This window comes from Vipera berus (genome assembly GCF_964194415.1).
Source record: "Vipera berus genome assembly, chromosome: Z".
Taxonomy (NCBI): Eukaryota; Metazoa; Chordata; class Lepidosauria; order Squamata; family Viperidae; genus Vipera; species Vipera berus.
The window spans coordinates 44,333,915-44,351,884 of record NC_138205.1 but is presented as its reverse complement, the minus strand read 5'-3'; the positions used below and the strand labels follow the sequence as shown (position 1 = coordinate 44,351,884).

Here is a 17,970-nt window from a genome sequence, read left to right as displayed (position 1 = left end):
ATATATATTATATGACACAGAGAAACAACAGTCTAGTTTGGCTTATGTATACATGTGCATGGTGAGAAAAATGAATTTTGCGAGTTTACCAGACAGATGGCATAGGGAACAAAGCTATTACAGAATCAGGTAGTCCTGCTAGAAATACTTGGAAACCTCCTCCCAGAGAGGAGCAACAGAAACTGACCGTAAAGTGGGTGTGTGGGGTCTCTAACAATGCTTTGAGCTCTAAGCACATAGCACTTATAAGCAGCATCCTAAATACAGAAACATAGAACTACAGTTAAGAAATCATCAGTTCAACTTCTGAGTGGCATTTTCAGCTTCCTTAATTCCTAGACAACATGGTTACAAGTGGGCAGCAGGTTAGCTCATGTTAAACATAAAAGTTTTAGGAGAAAAATCCAAGGCTTTTAATTCCTTGGTGCTTGTATTTGTGATTCAGTCCTTTTGAAATATTAATATTGACTGTTCCCATTTTTGCACATGTGTATTGAACAAAATATATCATGATTTCTGCTAAGAAGTTGGACTTCCAGGAAATTGATAACTCCTAGTACTGGACTACATATTTTTTTTTAAAAAGATACATTTTTAAAAAATCCCAGTTTGTCACAAAATTCAATATAAATGAAGAAATCAATGTACATTTTGCAATCACCACATGCCACCTAATATCTGCAACTTTACAAAAAAAAGAAAAAAGTTCAGTAGTAATAGAAACATTTTGTATTAGTTGGCAAGATTTTAAATGAGCAATATCTGTAGTACTTTCTTAGGTAACCTGTATAAATAGCTGCCAAAATTTAGAAGCATATGTTGCAGGCTTTTCATTTTGAATTTAGCAAACTCTTTAGATTTCCTATGATTGCTTAATTAGGCTTGGATTGACATCTTAAACATACTTGCATATGGGGAACGAGAACTTTGAAATGAAATATGTATACAAGAAAGAGAAATAAGAGAGAGAACAGAGAGATTTTACCTTCAGTTGCAGAGCAAATTCGTAAATCTGGAATGCAAAAGAAATACATGAATAGGATGAGGAAACAGAATGAGATAACAACATCAATCTGAGACCTGTCAGTTTAATTGACCTTCCCATCCAATACAATAAAATTTTTGAAAAAGATCTTTGTACTTTCTTTCTTACCTACTTCTGTATATAAAGAACTCCTGTTGTCATCCCATATTTTAGGTTTAGAGCAATGATGTGCCAACCACAGCTTTTCAAAAAGTTCATGTAGTATCTTACAAATGTACAATATTCCACTCACTTGTCCTAAAGCCAGATGCATTTCTTGTGATTGCTTAATTAGGCTTGGATTGACATCTTAAACATACTTGCATATGGGGAACGAGAACTTTGAAATGAAATATGTATACAAGAAAGAGAAATAAGAAAGAAACAGAGAGATTTTACCTGAAAATTTAAATGCAAATCCAGTCTTAGATTTCTTATCTGAAATGCAAAAGAATTACACAGCTTTTCAAAAAGTTCATGCAGTATCTTACAAATTTACAATATTTCACTCACTTGTCCTAAAGCCAGGTGCATGGAATATACCTTTCCCAAATTAAGACATGTCCCAGGATAATGTTGCAGGATCCAATCTGAGTCGGTCACCGGGGCCAGAGGTTTAGTCTTCCAAGCTTTTGGATTCCCATCCTTGAGGACTTCTCCGTGTGCTTTGGGCTGTTTGGTGTGTGTTGTTTATATGTTGCCTGTTGTGTGTAGCTTTTTAGATGTAGATTGGGGAGTTGGTGGCTGGTTATTAAGTCATTGGCTGTTGTTTCCTTATGCTGCTAATCTCCCACCTCCAAAGTACTTGATAAGCTGGGGGTAAATCAACACTATCATTGATTCATGAAGGGCCCTTTTCCCAAGCTTCAATAACTTCCCTGGCTGTTTTGTGCCTGCTCATCCAACAATCTTAGTAGCTGCAAAATTGAATGTATGTCCTTGTTTATTGCAATGTGAGGCGAGCAATGAATTTGGGTCTCCTCATCTGATTGCTTGCTTGTGGTACTTGCAGTCTGGTGGTTAGCTTCCTCCCTGTCTGTCCTACATAGTCACAGGGGCAATTCATGCAGATCAGGTAGATTACGTTGAAAGTATCTTCCACCACCAAGCAATTTTTACAATGCATAATTTATCCTCGTATGCTTTTCCACATATTTCTTGGAGGTCAATGAGTCAGGCTATGCCTTAGTAAAGGCAAGATTAGACTAATTTTTGTGATTTCTTTTTTAAAAAACATATACTATAATGCCTAATTCAGGTTTAATATACCAAGTTTTCTTTTCTCTCCCAATGAGAATTTGTGCTCCTGTAGTTTTGCAGCTGGGCATGGATTTATAACAGCCTAGTTTTGTTTTGTTTTTTTGAAAGATTGAGGGCAAGAGAAGAAAGGGACGACAGAGAATGAGGTGGCTGGATGGAGTCACTGAAGCAGTAGGCGTGAGCTTAAATGGACTCCAGAAGATGATAGAGGACAGGAAGGCCTGGAGGAACCTTCCATGGGGTCGCAATGGGTCGGACATGACTTCGCAGTTAATACGTTTTTTTTCTTGTGAAAGTAAATAGGTAGTATTATTTTAAACCTATGACTTCCTATTTTAATTGTTATCATTGCCTAGATGATAAATTCTTGTTTTGATATTTAATGCCCTCTCTCAACTATACAAGTTCATTTGATGGTTTTCAGCCAGCCATTTATCAGTCCTGCCTACTACAGAGGACTGCTGCTATGACAATAACATTGGAAGATGTGTGCTGCTTCGGGTTCCTAGAGGAGATCAACCCTGACTGCTCTTTAGAAGGCCAGATCCTGAAGCTAAAACTCAAATACTTTGGCCACCTAATGAGAAGGAAGGACTCACTGGAGAAGAGCCTAATGCTGGGAAAGATTGAGGGCACTAGAAGAAGGGGACAACAGAGAATGGGGTGGCTGGATGCAGTCACTGAAGCAGTAGGCGTGAGCTTAAATGGACTCCAGAAGATGGTAGAGGACAGGAAGGCCTGGAGGAACGTTGTCCATAGGGTCATGATGGGTCGTACACGACTTCGCAGCTAACAACAACAACAACAACAACTGAATATATTCATTAAAACAGCAAAACAAAATGGTTAAAGTACACTTACCAAAAGTTCCTGTTTTATCACTTGAATAATAAGAAATACCTAAAATAAAAATTAGGAAAACTCAATTGTTTACATTATGCTAGCTAACAATACTGTATACAATTTTTTGGAAGAAGAGCTTATCAATAATTTTTAAGATTTAAAAAGAGGGATGAATTATCCCCAGGATCCTGTTTTGTGCTTTAAATCCTTCTGTGCAGTCTCATTGTAATCTGGTGAGGAGGGCTCCTGGCAGGGATGAAAAAGAATGCTAAGAGGGTATATATTTCAAGAACATATGCTTCCAATCAGGGTCAGCATGAAAATCATCCCAGTCGTCTAAACTAAAGCAGGCACCTATATCAAAGGCAGCAGCAGTATAGTAAAATGATGGAGATGGAGATTAATTGCAAGGGCATGTACTGAGAGATGTACTGAGGAGGTGAATCCCCAGGAGGGAGGGGGTGCATTCCAGAGGAGTAAGAGGCAACTTAGCCACCACATGTGAGAAAAAGAGGGCAAAGACAGCCCCTCCCTAATAGTTCACAGAGCATATGCAGAGAGTGGAATGAAGGCAACTGGACCAAATGTTTCTTTGCTCATCCAAGCAACTGCATCAGTAAGAGCAAAATTAGGCAGAGAGTCATTGGAATGTAAATGTCTCAGATTAACAAGGTTTGATCCAATTGCCATGATTCAGCCTTTAGATACCTTTGGCTTGGATGACTGAGTCTTCATTGACATGTTGCAATGCATTTGGGTGAGAAATTCCTGAAATTGGTGTGCCAAGAGTTGGTATATTCCAACGACTCTCTGATTCTCTGCCTAATTTTGCTCTGACTCATGAAATTGTTTGGATGAACAACAAAATGCCTCAGATTAACGAAGTTTGGTCCAGTTGCCCTGATTCAACTGCAGACACCTTTGGTCTGGATAATTGAGTCTTCATTGCTATACTGCAATGCAGTTTGGGGAGAAAACCCTGAAGCTGATATGGCAAGAGTTGGTACATTCCAATGACTCTCTAACTCTCTGTCTAACTAATTTTGCTCAGATTGATGAAGTTGTTTGGATGAGCAATGAAACGTCTCAGATTAACAAAGTTTGGTCCAGTTGCCATGATTCAATGACACCATTGGCCTGGATAACTGAGTCTTCATTGACATAAAGGAGTGAAGGGTTTAACAATCGGAAGCAGGAAAATGAGAAGACATGTACACTAGTGGAACTAAAAAAACCTTGATAAAATGAATAGCTTCTGAGCCTTCTGTGATAGAAAAAAGAAATCCTTTGAATCAGGAAATAGGTTGGCAGAAGTGTGGAGACAGAAAAAGATTTCAGAATAATAGTTGATTACACTGCTGATTCATGTTCATTTTACAATATGGCTGGCTGCGGAAAGGCAAATGACATTTTGGTTTGCACCAGTAGTTACTTTTTATCACGGAAAACAGTACTTCAATTTGTCTGTTGATGGAATTGCTTGTGGATTGCAGGCTTCGATGAACTCTTGAGTGTGGCGGGTAGTGGCGTAGCTGATGATTTTAGTGTTGCTCTAATTAAACTGGTGTCGTTTGGTGTCAGTGTTGGTAGCAATTAGGAATTTGGGATCATGGGATCCTAAGAAGCAATGTAATCTACAAAATCAACTGTAATGATTGCAACAACTTCTACACGGGACAAACATCACGTTGATTAAAAACTAGGATCCACAAACACCGGCTAGCAGTCAAATGCCATTATTCCAAATCCCTAATCACTACCCACACTGACACCAAACTACACCAGTTCAGTTGGAGCAACACTAAAATCATAGGCCACCACCTGCCACACTCAGGAGTTCATCGAAGCCTGGCACTCCACAAGCAATTCCATCAACAGACATATTGATCTACAACCAGCATATGAACCTCACAAAATCCAAATCAACTGAACAGCCATCCAGAGACAGCGCCAACCTTCAAGCCCCTCTCCCCAGCAGTTCACACTTCCAATATAATCTCCCCATCACAAGACCCATTACCAGCCTCCCACTGATGACTCATTCCTGACCCGGTGATAATTCACATCCTTCAATGACCCTGACCTGAACTACTTCCCCATCACAGCCCTCTCTCTGATGACTCACACCTGGCCCATCACAAGACCTTCACTTTATACTCCCACACCTGAAGCCCTTATATAAGTAGAACAGTGACACAGACATCCCCTAAACACTGCTGAAGATGATACCTAGCCTGGTAACGAAATGTTCGGAAACCAACCCTCAAGCTGGGAGAACGAACCTTCACCCTCACTCTTGAAATACTTATTCAGGTAGTCATCAACTTTCAACCATTCTTTTAGTGACCATTCAAAGTTACAATGCCACTGAAAAAAGTGACTTAGACTGTTTTTCACATAACCATTATAGTATCCTCGTGGCCAAATGATCAAAATTAAGACACTTGGCAACTGGCATGTATGTATGACAGTTGCATTGTCCTGGGATCATGTGATCACCTTTGCAACCTTCTAACAAGCAAAACCAATGTGGAAGCCAGGTTCACTTAACAACACTTTAACTAACTTAACAACTGCAGTTATTCATGTAATAACTCTGGCAAGAAAGGTTGTAAAATGGGGCAAAACTCAGTTAACATCTGTCTTGCTTAGTTCTGAAAACTTTGGGCTCAATTGTGGTTGTAAGTCATGGATACCTGTATGAAGAAAAGAACATACATTGCTCTCATTCATTATAGAATTTAGGAATGAATGATGATTTAAGTTGTAGGAAGAAAGATTTCAATTGAATGATATAAACAAAATTCTAACAGTAAAAGCAGTTGGAAAGTGGAAAGTAGAGAGATTGGGGATGGGGAGATATAGGCAGCTGTGTATTAGGGATGCTTTAATTGAATTCCTGCACTGAACAGAAGGCTGAACTCAAATGTACCCACATCTGCCTTTCTTGAGAAAATGGATGAACATGACACTTTATTAGATCAAATATCTGTCCGACCTACTTCTACCTGTTATCAGCCAGTTGCTAGATCTTTGAAACTTTCAGCTTGCTGGAACAATAACATTTTCAGCAAAACTAATAATTGGTACAGGACTCAGATAAAAAAAGTCCCTTACCTAAGGTTGCTTCTTCTATAAGTAATTTCTTAGCTTTGAATGCCAAGATGCACCCCTGTGGGATAGTGATTATTTTCTTCCTATCTCTGGCACCCTAAAAGACAAATAAAATCTTGGATCAGCTGTACGGGATACGATAATTTGGTAAAAGGAGATGCATTTTTCTTTCCTCCAATTTCATGATAATTCACTATTCAGAGACCTTCAGGCTCAGTTTGATGTAGGCATTATGAAAGATGCTGCTTTCCACTTTGTTGGATTCCCCAAACTTTGTCATTTCCACAGCTTCTGCTGATTCAGTGATCACATATAGGTTCCTCCGGAGTTCCTTTGATTGTTTAATAAATGGATGTTCACTGTTGATTTTTCTAAAAAAATAATAATACATGTATACCTCAATAAAGTAGACTGCAATCCAATTTATAACTTTTTGAAAAAGAAACCCAGTCCAATAAATATAGGTTCAGTTATGATAAGTAATCAATTTCCTTCCAATTTCCTATGTACATTTCTGAGCTATGTTCTTTATCATATTTGATTAATGCTTAGAAAGAATTAAATCTTGTTGCAGTGAAAGATTTATCGCTATTTAAAAAGGTAAAGGTAAAGGTTCCCCCACACATGCGTGCTAGTCGTTTCCGACTCTAGGGGCCGATGCTCATCTCCGTTTCAAAGCCGAAGAGCCAGCGCTTGTCCAAGGACGTCTCCGTGGTCATGTGGCCGGCATGACTAGACGTCAAAGGCGCACGGAACGCTGTTACCTTCCCACCGTAGTGGTCCCTATTTTTCTACTTGCATTTTTACGTGATTTCGAACTGCTAGGTTGGCAGAAGCAATACAGTTTGGACCCAATGACATAGTTCTGTGGATAAATCTATAATGCTAGGAAGGGTGGAAGGAAAGAAAAGGACCATCAAGCAATAAGGTAGATAGACTTAACTGTAGTGGTGATAAATGCACCACTGGAAGACCTGAAAGATTAGGTTGGGTACAGATTCTCCTGGAGAAAAGCTATGTTGGTCGCTAAAAATTGAAACTAATTGGGATCAATTAATCAGAGACATTAAATAAAGTACTGTTTTAAAAGAATGGAGAACTTGAGTATTGAGAATGTTAAATATGGCTGGAATCTATTTTCATTTGACTGTTTATGTTGTACTTACTTTTCTTCAATAAAGGAATGAAGGTCTTGGATTGGAACATGTATCTTTTTCACCTTTACAGACCTTTCATGAGAAATGCCAACAGTGCTAGTTACTTCAGTGTCAGTAACTCCACCAATATCCCCTTTCAGCATTCCATCTATAGTGTCCTCAAGGATGAATAACTCTGAACTTTTGCAAACTAGAGAACAAATATTGAGAAAAATCATAATATGAGAAGTACTGTAGAAACAGAAATGGAGCAGCAGACAGCTATTTTAATGAGAATAGCAATCCTGGCAGCAAAGGATTCTGTTGACATTGAATCAAACTGTTTCTAATCTAAATCAGCATTATCTAATTAATTACAGTTCATATTAAGAGTTCCAGAAAGTAGGAAATACTTCTATTTGCAAGTTGGTATATTTTCAGTTTAACCCTCTGGACATCTCTTGAAAAGTGCCTTTGAAAGGTGAGGGTGTGCTCTAGAACTTGCTTCATCTTTGTCTGTGAATAATAGATAGTTCCACATCAACTACTTATATGTTCCCCTATGCTTAAGAGAAAAAATATTGCAATTCTACTTTGACAAAGAACTGTTGAGACACACAGAGTATTTTGCAACTTCTGATAGTAGACATCAAGGGCTATGTTACATCTTGTGATACTTGTCACCAAGTCAAGACTGTTTCTAGAAAGACTGCTAGTTTATTTCAGTCCTTACCTTTTTGTTTGGAATTATGTAATTTTATTCTAGTTTTAGGGGACGCGGTGGCTCAGTGGGTTAGGACGCTGAGCCTGTCGATCAGAAGGTCGGCAGTTTGGCGGGTCGAATCCCGAGTGCCGCGTAACAGAGTGAGCGCCAGTCACTCGTCCCAGCTTCTGCCAACCTAGCAGTTCGAAAGCACGTAAAAATGCAAGTAGAAAAATAGGGACCACTACGGTGGGAAGGTAACAGCGTTCCGTGCGCCTTAGTCATGCCGGCCACATGACCACGGAGACATCCTTGGAGAAGCGCTGGCTCTTTGGCTTTGAAACGGAGATGAGCACCGGCCCCTAGAGTCGGAAACGACTAGCACACATGTGCGGGGGAACCTTTACCTTTACCTTTATTCTACTTTTAAGTTTTAATTAGTGATCTTTCTCCTTTGCAGAATTATTTTTGTGGTAGTGAATTCATTTGCAAAGATAACAGTCTTTTATTCTTTGCAATGGCCTTCTCAGGAGACTACTATTTTTTTCTAGATCATTTTTAATATAGAAGTTTAGTAATCATGTTACTTTCAATAAACCAAATACAACTTTGGATACAAACTATGTTTCAGAATGTGCCTTTCCCACAGTCATGAGGCTGCATTTTGGGTACTTGGCAACCGGACTGCATTTATGACCATTTGCAGTGCCATCTGGTCACATGATTTACAAATTTACATTTTTTTGAAACTAATATTTACTTCTAGTTTCTAGACAAAAACACCACATAGTGAACAATGGGTTCATTTGATGACTGTAGGGTTCACTTAAGGATTGCTGTAAAAATGATCATGTGATAGACTATGATTTTTGTGACTTACAACTGTAATTATGAGCTCAATTACAGTTGTAAGTCAAGAACTACATGTATTGCCACTTATAAAAATTTGCTTCTACAGTAAAAGTAATACAGAACATCCTTTTTGGGCAACCTGTGGCTACCATTCTTGAATTTTGTACTCCAGAATTCCTTCAACTACTATTTCTTGTGCCTTGTATTTTCTGCAGAAGTCCAATTGTTAAAAGAATCATTAGACTTAGCAACAGCCACATGTAACTGTAGCACAGAAGCATATAGGCAAGAGATTGACAGGTACAGGTAAGACTTCAAACTATGACCACAGCTGGAAAGAATGTCTGTTTCTAAGCAAGGCAGTTAAATGAGTTGCAAAGCACATTGATTTGTGCTTTAGATTGTAAGCCGCCCTGAGTCTTCGGAGAAGGGCGGGATATAAATGGGATTTTTTTAAAAAAACTACCTTTTTTGCCATGTTGTTAAGTGAATCTGGAGTGCCCAATTGATTTTGCTTGTTAGAAGCCCCTTGAGAAGTTCACCAATGACAATCACATGATCCTAGGCTGCTGCAACTGTCGTAAATACATGCTGGTTGCCAAACACTGAAATTTTGATCACATGACTGTGGGGAAGCTGCAATGATTGTAAGTGAAAGGACCAATTGTGAGTCACTTATTTCAGTGTTGAACTTCCAACAGTTACTAAATGAATGATTGCAAGTCGAGGGGAAATGTAGTGGGGAAAATGCCCACTTACATAAGAAATCAAAATATTTGGAGATAAATGCAATAAATTATCTTATTGGCATGCCCAGCTACAATGGGCATTGGGCCCCTGGCTGAAAAATTGCAAAACAGGTCTGAACTATGCAAGGCTATAGGTTATATAATCCAAGAACTCTTCCACTGGAATGATAAAGAGGTAATCCAACTGTGACCTTTGTAACAGGTATGTAACATTGATAATAATATGGAATAAGCTTACTATGGGTTTCTAGGCATCTATACATTTTTTTCTTCTCACGGGACTTTAATCTACTCTAATTATAGATATTAACTCTGTGTACTGTAAATAGTGGCATTGCTTATGCTCCTTTACACCAAAGGTGCAACCACAGCTTGGTTTTGGTTATCTGTCTCTTCTCTCTAGGATCATCAAATGGATTAATTTGACTATATTTCTATGCCTTCTTTCATGCTTAAGGTGTGCACTACTCATGTATGTGACAACCCTCCACATAAGATTGCTGTGGGGAATTTGGTATGGCTTTCCACTATGTTTTGATCCTTTATCTACCATCTAAAAAGCTGAACTCCAAGTCTATTGTTCTCTTTTCAGGTACCTAGCAAATGACCCCAGGGGCCTTTCATTTGTAATTGCCTGTGAAGATTCATCTGCTCTTCCATTGGGCCTTGTCCTTTATGCTCTAAATCTATTCCTCCACTTCCTTATACAAAGAAAAGAAGAATGAGGATTCTTGTAATCTGGATTCTAGATGCAGGAGGAGATGTTTTGGATATCTGATTCACTGGAAGAGCTGCCCTGAATTTGGGAGAGCAAAGGTCCATATGGCCCATATCTTATATACAAGTTTCATCTGAAATTTCCTCATAAGTCACATCCCTATGATCAGTCAACACTATCCATGAACATTGATGGGAAAATGCCTGTAGTTAGTTCCTATGGCACCTTGCCAAATGGTTTCTTTGCACTCAGGATGGGAAATGATTCTAAGGTGTTATAAAAGAGTATGGAGATGGCCTTGAAGAAAATATTAAACAGCTTTTAGGTAACTAGAAAAAAATTACAGATCAAAACTATCTCTTTTTTTCCTGATTGCCAAGTGCATAAGTTTTATAATGCATCTATACCCGTGGTGGTGAACCTATGGCACGTGTTCCACAGGTGGCACGCAGAGCCCTCTCTGTGGGCACGCGCACCATCGGCCCAGTCCTAGGCCTTCAGCTGGGTTTTATAAAGCCTTTTCACTTTAGGCCTCTGCCTCCGTGTGCAAAAAATATGTTCAATCAATCAATTTCAACTTCTCGCGGGAAAAAAAAAGATATCGCAAAGTTGGAATTGATTGATTGGACTTTTTAGTCCCACCCAGGCTGCCGTTACCATCGCAGCCATGCCCACCCAATGGGCCACACCCACCCGGCACCCAATGATATATACCGTAAGTGGGTTTTGGGTTGCAGTTTGGGCACTCGGTCTCTAAAAGGTTCGCCATCACTGATCTATACCATGTCTGATTGGATTCAATTCTAGCCCTGGATTAACATTGTTCAAGCTATTAGTGATCACTCTGTATTTCCTCTAAATATCATGATATGTTACAGACTATGGTCCTGTTCAGACAACACAGAAACCATTCTCCCTGAAAACCCAAGTATGTAGCCTAGAGATTGTGGTAGAATCTCCAGCTAAATTGAGGGAGATGTTAAGAGGGGGCTGAGCTTAGAATCCTTGCACTGCAGAAAGCAGCACAGGCCTGATCTTTCCCAGAATCCCTGAAGCCTTATGTGACCGTTCCCAAGGGAATATAACTAGTCTGGTGAGATTTTTGTAATAGGTGATTGATAATAAAACTTCTGTTTGTGACTATTCATGAGTACTTCTGATTGCTTGCGCCTGACACAGATACATCAAGACCAGGGGTTCACAATTTTTTGGCTGGTGAACAAACTTGGAATTTTGAATGCTTGGGTTGGGTCATGGGATTATCATGGAGAGGACATGCTTACTGATAGGATGATTTCCATATCGGACAAGCTAGTTACAAAACAAACAATCTAACAATAAATCAGGAAAGATAATACAAATGGAGATGTCTATTGACACCCTGGCATTCATGGGCATCATCTAGAGCTGTGATGGTGAACCTATGACGTGTGATACACTATGGCATTATTATGGATGGCACTCTGGTATTTACTCCAGCATTCATCAACACCAATTATTATTCTCAAAAGCATGGCCTGTTCTTATATAATTTTCAGATGTTCTAGAGCAGACATGTCAAACTTGCGACATCATGTGACATCGCGTAATGTATCAGCCCTTTTTCTCCATTGCTGGCAATGGGGTGGGTGCGGTTTCCTGCTGATGCATCCGGCCCGTGGGCCAGCAGTTTGACACCCCTGTTTGAGACGCTGCATGGTAATGGGGTGTGCTCTTGTGTGGCCAAACCCTGCAGTAATTGTGAAAGGGCTATGCTCTTTCATGGCCTCTAGAATGTCTGGAAACTGTATGAGAATGGACATGCTTTTATGTAGTTTTCAGAGGTTGCAGAGACTGCAGAAGAGCATTGTCCAGAACCACTTCAACAATGAAGGCCTTGTGTGAACATAGCAGCCTAGGGTAGTTCGCAGGTGTCTGTTAACAGAAAGAGGACATCACCTTAAGTTTTGCATGTGGAGCAGATCCTGTGGACCACTGGGTTACAGGGGCAACCATGTCATTCCCTAAAGCACTTGCACCTTGAGAAACAGTATGAGTCAGCCCTTTTGAATGGCAGAGGTAATACTTGGACTGAAGTTGCCACCCAGACCCAAGTGCTGATTGTGTGCCATTGAATGAACAATAGGATGGTCTAGTGTGTGGGTGGGAGAAAGAGAAATTGAGTTCTTTTGTTTGTTTGTTTTGGGTGAGTGTGTGATATATTAGCAGAGTCAAATTAAGCAGTAAAAATGAATGTCTTGCCAAAATTTTTATTTTTGTTTCAAGTGATACCTATACTCAAAAAGGATTCAAATTTGGAGGAGTGGCAGAAAGGTATTAATAAATTTGTTTGGGCAGGGAAAAAGCCACAAGTTAAATTTAAAATAATGCAAGATACACGTGAAAGAGGTGGTCTTAAAATGCCCAATTTTAAATTATATTATGAGGCTGCTGCTTTATCATCAATAAGTGATTGGTTCAATTTAACACAAGGGAGATTATTAAATCTTGAGGGTTATGATTTGTTATTTGGTTGGCATGCATATTTATTGTATGATAAGGTGGATAATGTGTTTAAGATACATATATTAAGGTATGCTCTGTTGCGAGTATGGAAAAAATATAGACATAAGTTAAATTATAAGATACCAATCTGGGCAATACCTAAACATGCAATAGAAAATATAAATGTTGGATTTAAACATGATGAGACCACATATAAAGAAATTTTAAGATTAGAAAGGAATGTATGGCAATTAAAGCCATATAATATTTTAAAAGAAGAAAAGATTGTGCAAACCTGGTTTCAGTATGGGCAGTTACAAGCAAGATGGAAAGAAGATCAGAAAGTTGGCTTTTCGATAACTGATGGAAATTTGGTAAAACAAATTAGAGATCAAGGTCAAGCACATATAAGAGGGATATATAATGCACTGATAGAAATTGATTCAGAAACGGAACTTGTTAAAGATTGTATGATAAAGTGGGCCCAGAATTTTCAGGAGGTTATAACAATGGACACTTGGGAAAAGATTTGGGTTAGAAACGTAAAATTTACACAGGCCCAAAATTTAAGAGAGAATTTTTATAAAAATTTTTTATAGGTGGCACTTAGACCCTAAAAAATTAGCAAGTATGTATCCGAACTGCCAGCCCAAATGCTGGAGGTGTGGTTGTGAGGATGCAACATATTTTCACATATGGTGGACTTGTAAAAAAGTCAAAGCTTTTTGGATTAAAATTTGGTGGAATATGCAAAAGATATTTAAGAAAAAAAATAAGGTTTTCTCCGCAGTTGTTTTTGTTGGGTATTATTACAGACTTTACTGTTACAGATACTAAGTTGATGTTGAATTTAATTACGTCAGCAAGACTTTTAGTAGCACAATATTGGAAGAAAGAGGAACTGCCGACTATAGAAGAGTGGACTTTGAAAGTTTCTAATCTGGCGGAAATGGCAAAGATCTCAGCATATTTGAAAGAACATTCGCAACAGAGATATATTGTGGAATGGAGAAGATGGATTGAATATATTCAGAATAAATATGGGACTAAAAAGTTTCATTTAGCATTTGAATAAGTAGTGGTTTTATATGACATATTATTAGTTATTAGTTATTTGTTAGTAATATAGTTATGACTATGGAGAGTTAAAGTGCAATAGAATTTAATGTTTTATTTTTGTTGTTAGCATGTTTTAGCTTAAGTTTGTGAGTTTATACCCTGTATTCAGCTCTGGGAAGTCGGGGGGGGGGGAAGGGGAGGGGAGGGTTGGGGGAGGGGAGGGGGGAGGGAGTTTTTTTCTTTTTTAAAAAATGTACTGTAAAACTTTTCAATAAAAAAAATTAAGCATTTTCAGAAGTAATCCTTAGCTTTCTCCAGACTGAAAGCATCAGTTTGGGTCCTTGAATGACAGTGGGGGAAAAAATGAATCCCAAACTTGCAGCCTCAACCACACCTTACAGAGCTTCAGTAGATCATTAACCCTATATGTAGTCTTTAGGCTAAAAATACTTGCTGAATCTGTTTTAGATAGCATAAATGGATTTTGGATCATTATATTTCTCAACTTTGCTATTTATTCTAATTTTCATAAACATGAGCTCACGGAAATCTTGAGAAATCTCAGAAAAAAATGTTCACACAATTTGAGTACATACTTGAAAGTACAGGTGATACAAAAGTTAGTGTTAAAAATGTACTCTTCATTTTTATGTACTTTTCTCAAAATGCAACAGACAGATAATCCCATAAGTTGAATGAGACAGAGCCTTGAAGATTACCTAGATTTGAAGTGTCATTTCCTGGTAACAGCACATGATATAATTGGTATTCAGTTTTATGATAGCAGCAGCTTTGCCACCATGATGTCTTCATCTTCTTTTGAAGCAGGCAAAGGGGCCTAAAATTGTTATGGTCTATCAAGCTGGGTACAGGAACCCAATCTCCTTGTGAGTCTATCATTTTTGCCAAGGATTTAGTTGCATTATAAAATGACATATCTGAAGAGGCAATTTTGTCTAAGAGAAGGAATGAGAAAAAAAACAAAATCATAATTGAGTCCATACATCATGCTAAACCATGGTTTAATAATGAACAAATTATAGTTTGTTGGGTTCTCACCAACCCAACCTAACCCAAACATATTATGATTTAGTTAATATTGAATCCACCGTATGAGTTGTAGAATTCTTTTCTCATGCTACCTTGTCACTTTCTGGGCTTAAAACATATATTGCAATTTGCCTATTTTGTAAGGCTTTGAGATAATCTGATACAATATTAGTTTTTCCCATTAGTGGATAGTGGCTTATTATTTGCAGAATATATAGATCTTCAGGTACTGTTGGATAACAACTACCAGTGCAACTCACCACTGTTTGTGCTGTTTGGAAGTTCTGGAAAGTTTTTCCTGAATCATAGAATCATAGGGCTTTGGAGGTCTTATAGTCCAACCCCCTGCCCAAGGCAAATGGCTGCTCAATCTTTTCTCAAAAACCTCCAGCAATGGAGCATCCACAAATCTGGGAGGCAAGCTAATTATTCTTACAGGAAATTTTTCTTTACTTCCAGGTGGATCTCTTTTTAAGCAGCTTGTACCTGTTGCCTCTTGTCCTGTCCTCAGGTGTTTTCAGGAATAAGTCACCCCCCTCTTCTCTGTGCAGCCCCTCATGTCACCCTTAGTCCTTCTCTTCAGTAGACTAGACATACCTAGTTCCCTTAATTGTTCATCATACAGTTTAGCTTCCAGACCCCTTACAATCTTTGTTACTCTTCACTCTACTTTCTTTTTCTTTCTTTCTTTCTTTCTTTCTTTCTTTCTTTCTTTCTTTCTTTCTTTCTTTCTTTCTTTCTTTCTTTCTTTCTTTCTTTCTCTCTCTCTTTCCTTTCCTTTCCTTTCCTTTCCTTTCCTTTCCCTTCCCTTCCCTTCCTTTCCTTTCTTGTATTATAGTGATCAGAACTGGATGCAGCATTCTAAGTGTGGCCTCACTAGTCAATATAAAGCTATACTATCACTTCTGATGATATTTCACTCTAATGATAGTGACTCTGCTGGCTCATACTTAAGTGATGGTCCACTAAGACACCTAATCCTTTTCACAGTTACTACTGTTGAGTCAAGTATTGCCTGTTCTATACCTTTGCATCTGATTTTTCCTGCCTAAGTGCAGGACTTTATTTTTCTCACCACTAAATTGCATCTTGCTGCATTTCTTGGATAACATAGTTCTATAACTTCTGAAATGTTAAGAGTCTGATATTAACAAGTCAAGGACTTCTAGTCTGCAGTCTGTATCACACTGACCAACCCAGCATCATAAGTTAATCAGAGATTCAGTTAAAAAGACAAACTAAGGATATGGAAGTACAAGTAGCTCTCTACTTAACACCAGTCTCTTAGCAGCCATTCAGTGTTATGAATGTTTGAATGTCTGAATGTTTTACATCCCTTGTCATAGCTGATACTTTTAAAAGGTTTTTTAAAAAACAAAACAAAAAATGATGAAGAATCTAATATTGTACACACCGGTACTTCCCATTTTCCTTCATTGCCCAAAATATCTTCGCAAAATGTCCCTTTGGTGATTGGTTAATGGGTGTGTGTGTCCTTACCCAAAGAAAAATCACTTTTACCTGATTTGGAGCAATTTACCCAATTAGCAATTTACAAATGTTGTTGTTGTTATTAGTTGTGAAGTTGTGTCCGACCCATCGCGACCCCATGGACAATGTTCCTCCAGGCCTTCCTGTCCTCTACCACCTTCTAGAGTCCATTTAAGCTCACGCCTACTGCTTCAGTGACTCCATCCAGCCACCTCATTCTCTGTCGTCCCCTTCTTCTATTGTCTTCAACCTTTCCCAGCATTAGGCTCTTCTCCAATGAGTCCTTCCTTCTCATTAGGTGGCCAAAGTATTTGAGTTTCAACTTCAGGATCTGGCCTTCCAAAGAGCAGTCAGGGTTCATCTCCTCTAGGACTGACCGGGTTTGATCACCTTGCAGTCCAAGGAACTCGCAGGAGTCTTCTCCAGCACCATAGTTCAAAGGCCTCAATTCTTTGGCGCTCAGCCTTTCTGATGGTCCAACTTTCACTGCCATACATTGCGACTGCATAGCCTATATGCACTTTTGTTGACAGGGTGATGTCTCTGCTTTTTAGTGTGCTGTCTAGATTTGCCATGGCTTTCCTCCCCAGGAGCAAGCGTCTTTCAATTTCTTGGCTGCAGTCCCCATCTGCGGTGATCTTGGAGCCCAGGAAAATAAAATCTGTCACTACCTCCATTTCTTCCCCATCTATTTGCCAGGAATTGATAGGGCCGGATATCATGATCTTGGTTTTCTTAATGTTAACATTCAACCCAACCTTTGCACTCTCCTTCTTCACCTGCAACAAGAGGCTCTTTAGTTCCTCTTCACTTTCTGCCATCAGAGTGGCATCATCTGCACATCTTAGGTTGTTGATGTTTCTTCTGGAAATCTTAATTCCAGCTTTTGATTCATCTAGCCCTGCCTTTCTCATGATGTGCTCTGCATATAAGTTAAATAGGCAGGGTGACAATATACAGCCTTGCCGGACTCCTTTCCAAATTTTGAACCAGTCAGTGGTTCTGTGTCCAATTCTCACTGTTGCTTCTTGACCCGCATATTGGTTTCTCTTACATTAGTTACTATCTTTAATTCCACATTTTATTTTGCATCATCTTTTTGGGTTGAGTTAGTTTAAAAAATGTATGACACTGTATTTACAATTTCTGTAGTAAGATAACCCCGCTTCATTCCCGTCCCTGGGAAGTTTGCTTAATTGGAAGAATAGCCGCCCAGCAAACTTTAAGTAAAAAAAAAATAGAATCTTAATTTTTCTTACCTTTTCCTATGCTTAAACGGTGCTCCGTACAAGCTGCAAAAAAGATCTCTAGCTAAACTCAGTCTTTGGCTTATAGAAATGCAGAAGTTAAATGCGCAGGGGAATTAGGGAGGTTTCTCTAAATTCTGCTTGCATCAGAATGGTTTCGTTTTGCTTTCTTATTCTTCTTTTAAGGAAGCTGACAAGTCTTATACATTTTTTTTTTGTTCTTAGAAAATGTTGCGCTGT

At 38.7% G+C, this 17,970-nt stretch overlaps 1 protein-coding gene across 1 annotated transcript; it reads right to left on the bottom strand.

The window, feature by feature from the left end:
- Nucleotides 1-872: 872 nt before the first annotated feature.
- Nucleotides 873-17,963, bottom strand: LOC308678964 (gasdermin-A-like; the record flags this gene model as incomplete). Its single annotated transcript, XM_081346195.1, has 8 exons — nucleotides 17,743-17,963; nucleotides 14,662-14,898; nucleotides 7,408-7,588; nucleotides 6,447-6,612; nucleotides 6,245-6,338; nucleotides 3,146-3,184; nucleotides 1,424-1,462; nucleotides 873-1,012 (listed from the first exon to the last, which is right to left on the bottom strand). Exons 2-8 carry the CDS (start codon nucleotides 14,876-14,878, stop codon nucleotides 873-875), a joined length of 876 nt encoding a protein of 291 aa, XP_081202321.1. The 5' UTR covers nucleotides 14,879-14,898; nucleotides 17,743-17,963.
- Nucleotides 17,964-17,970: the final 7 nt, after the last annotated feature.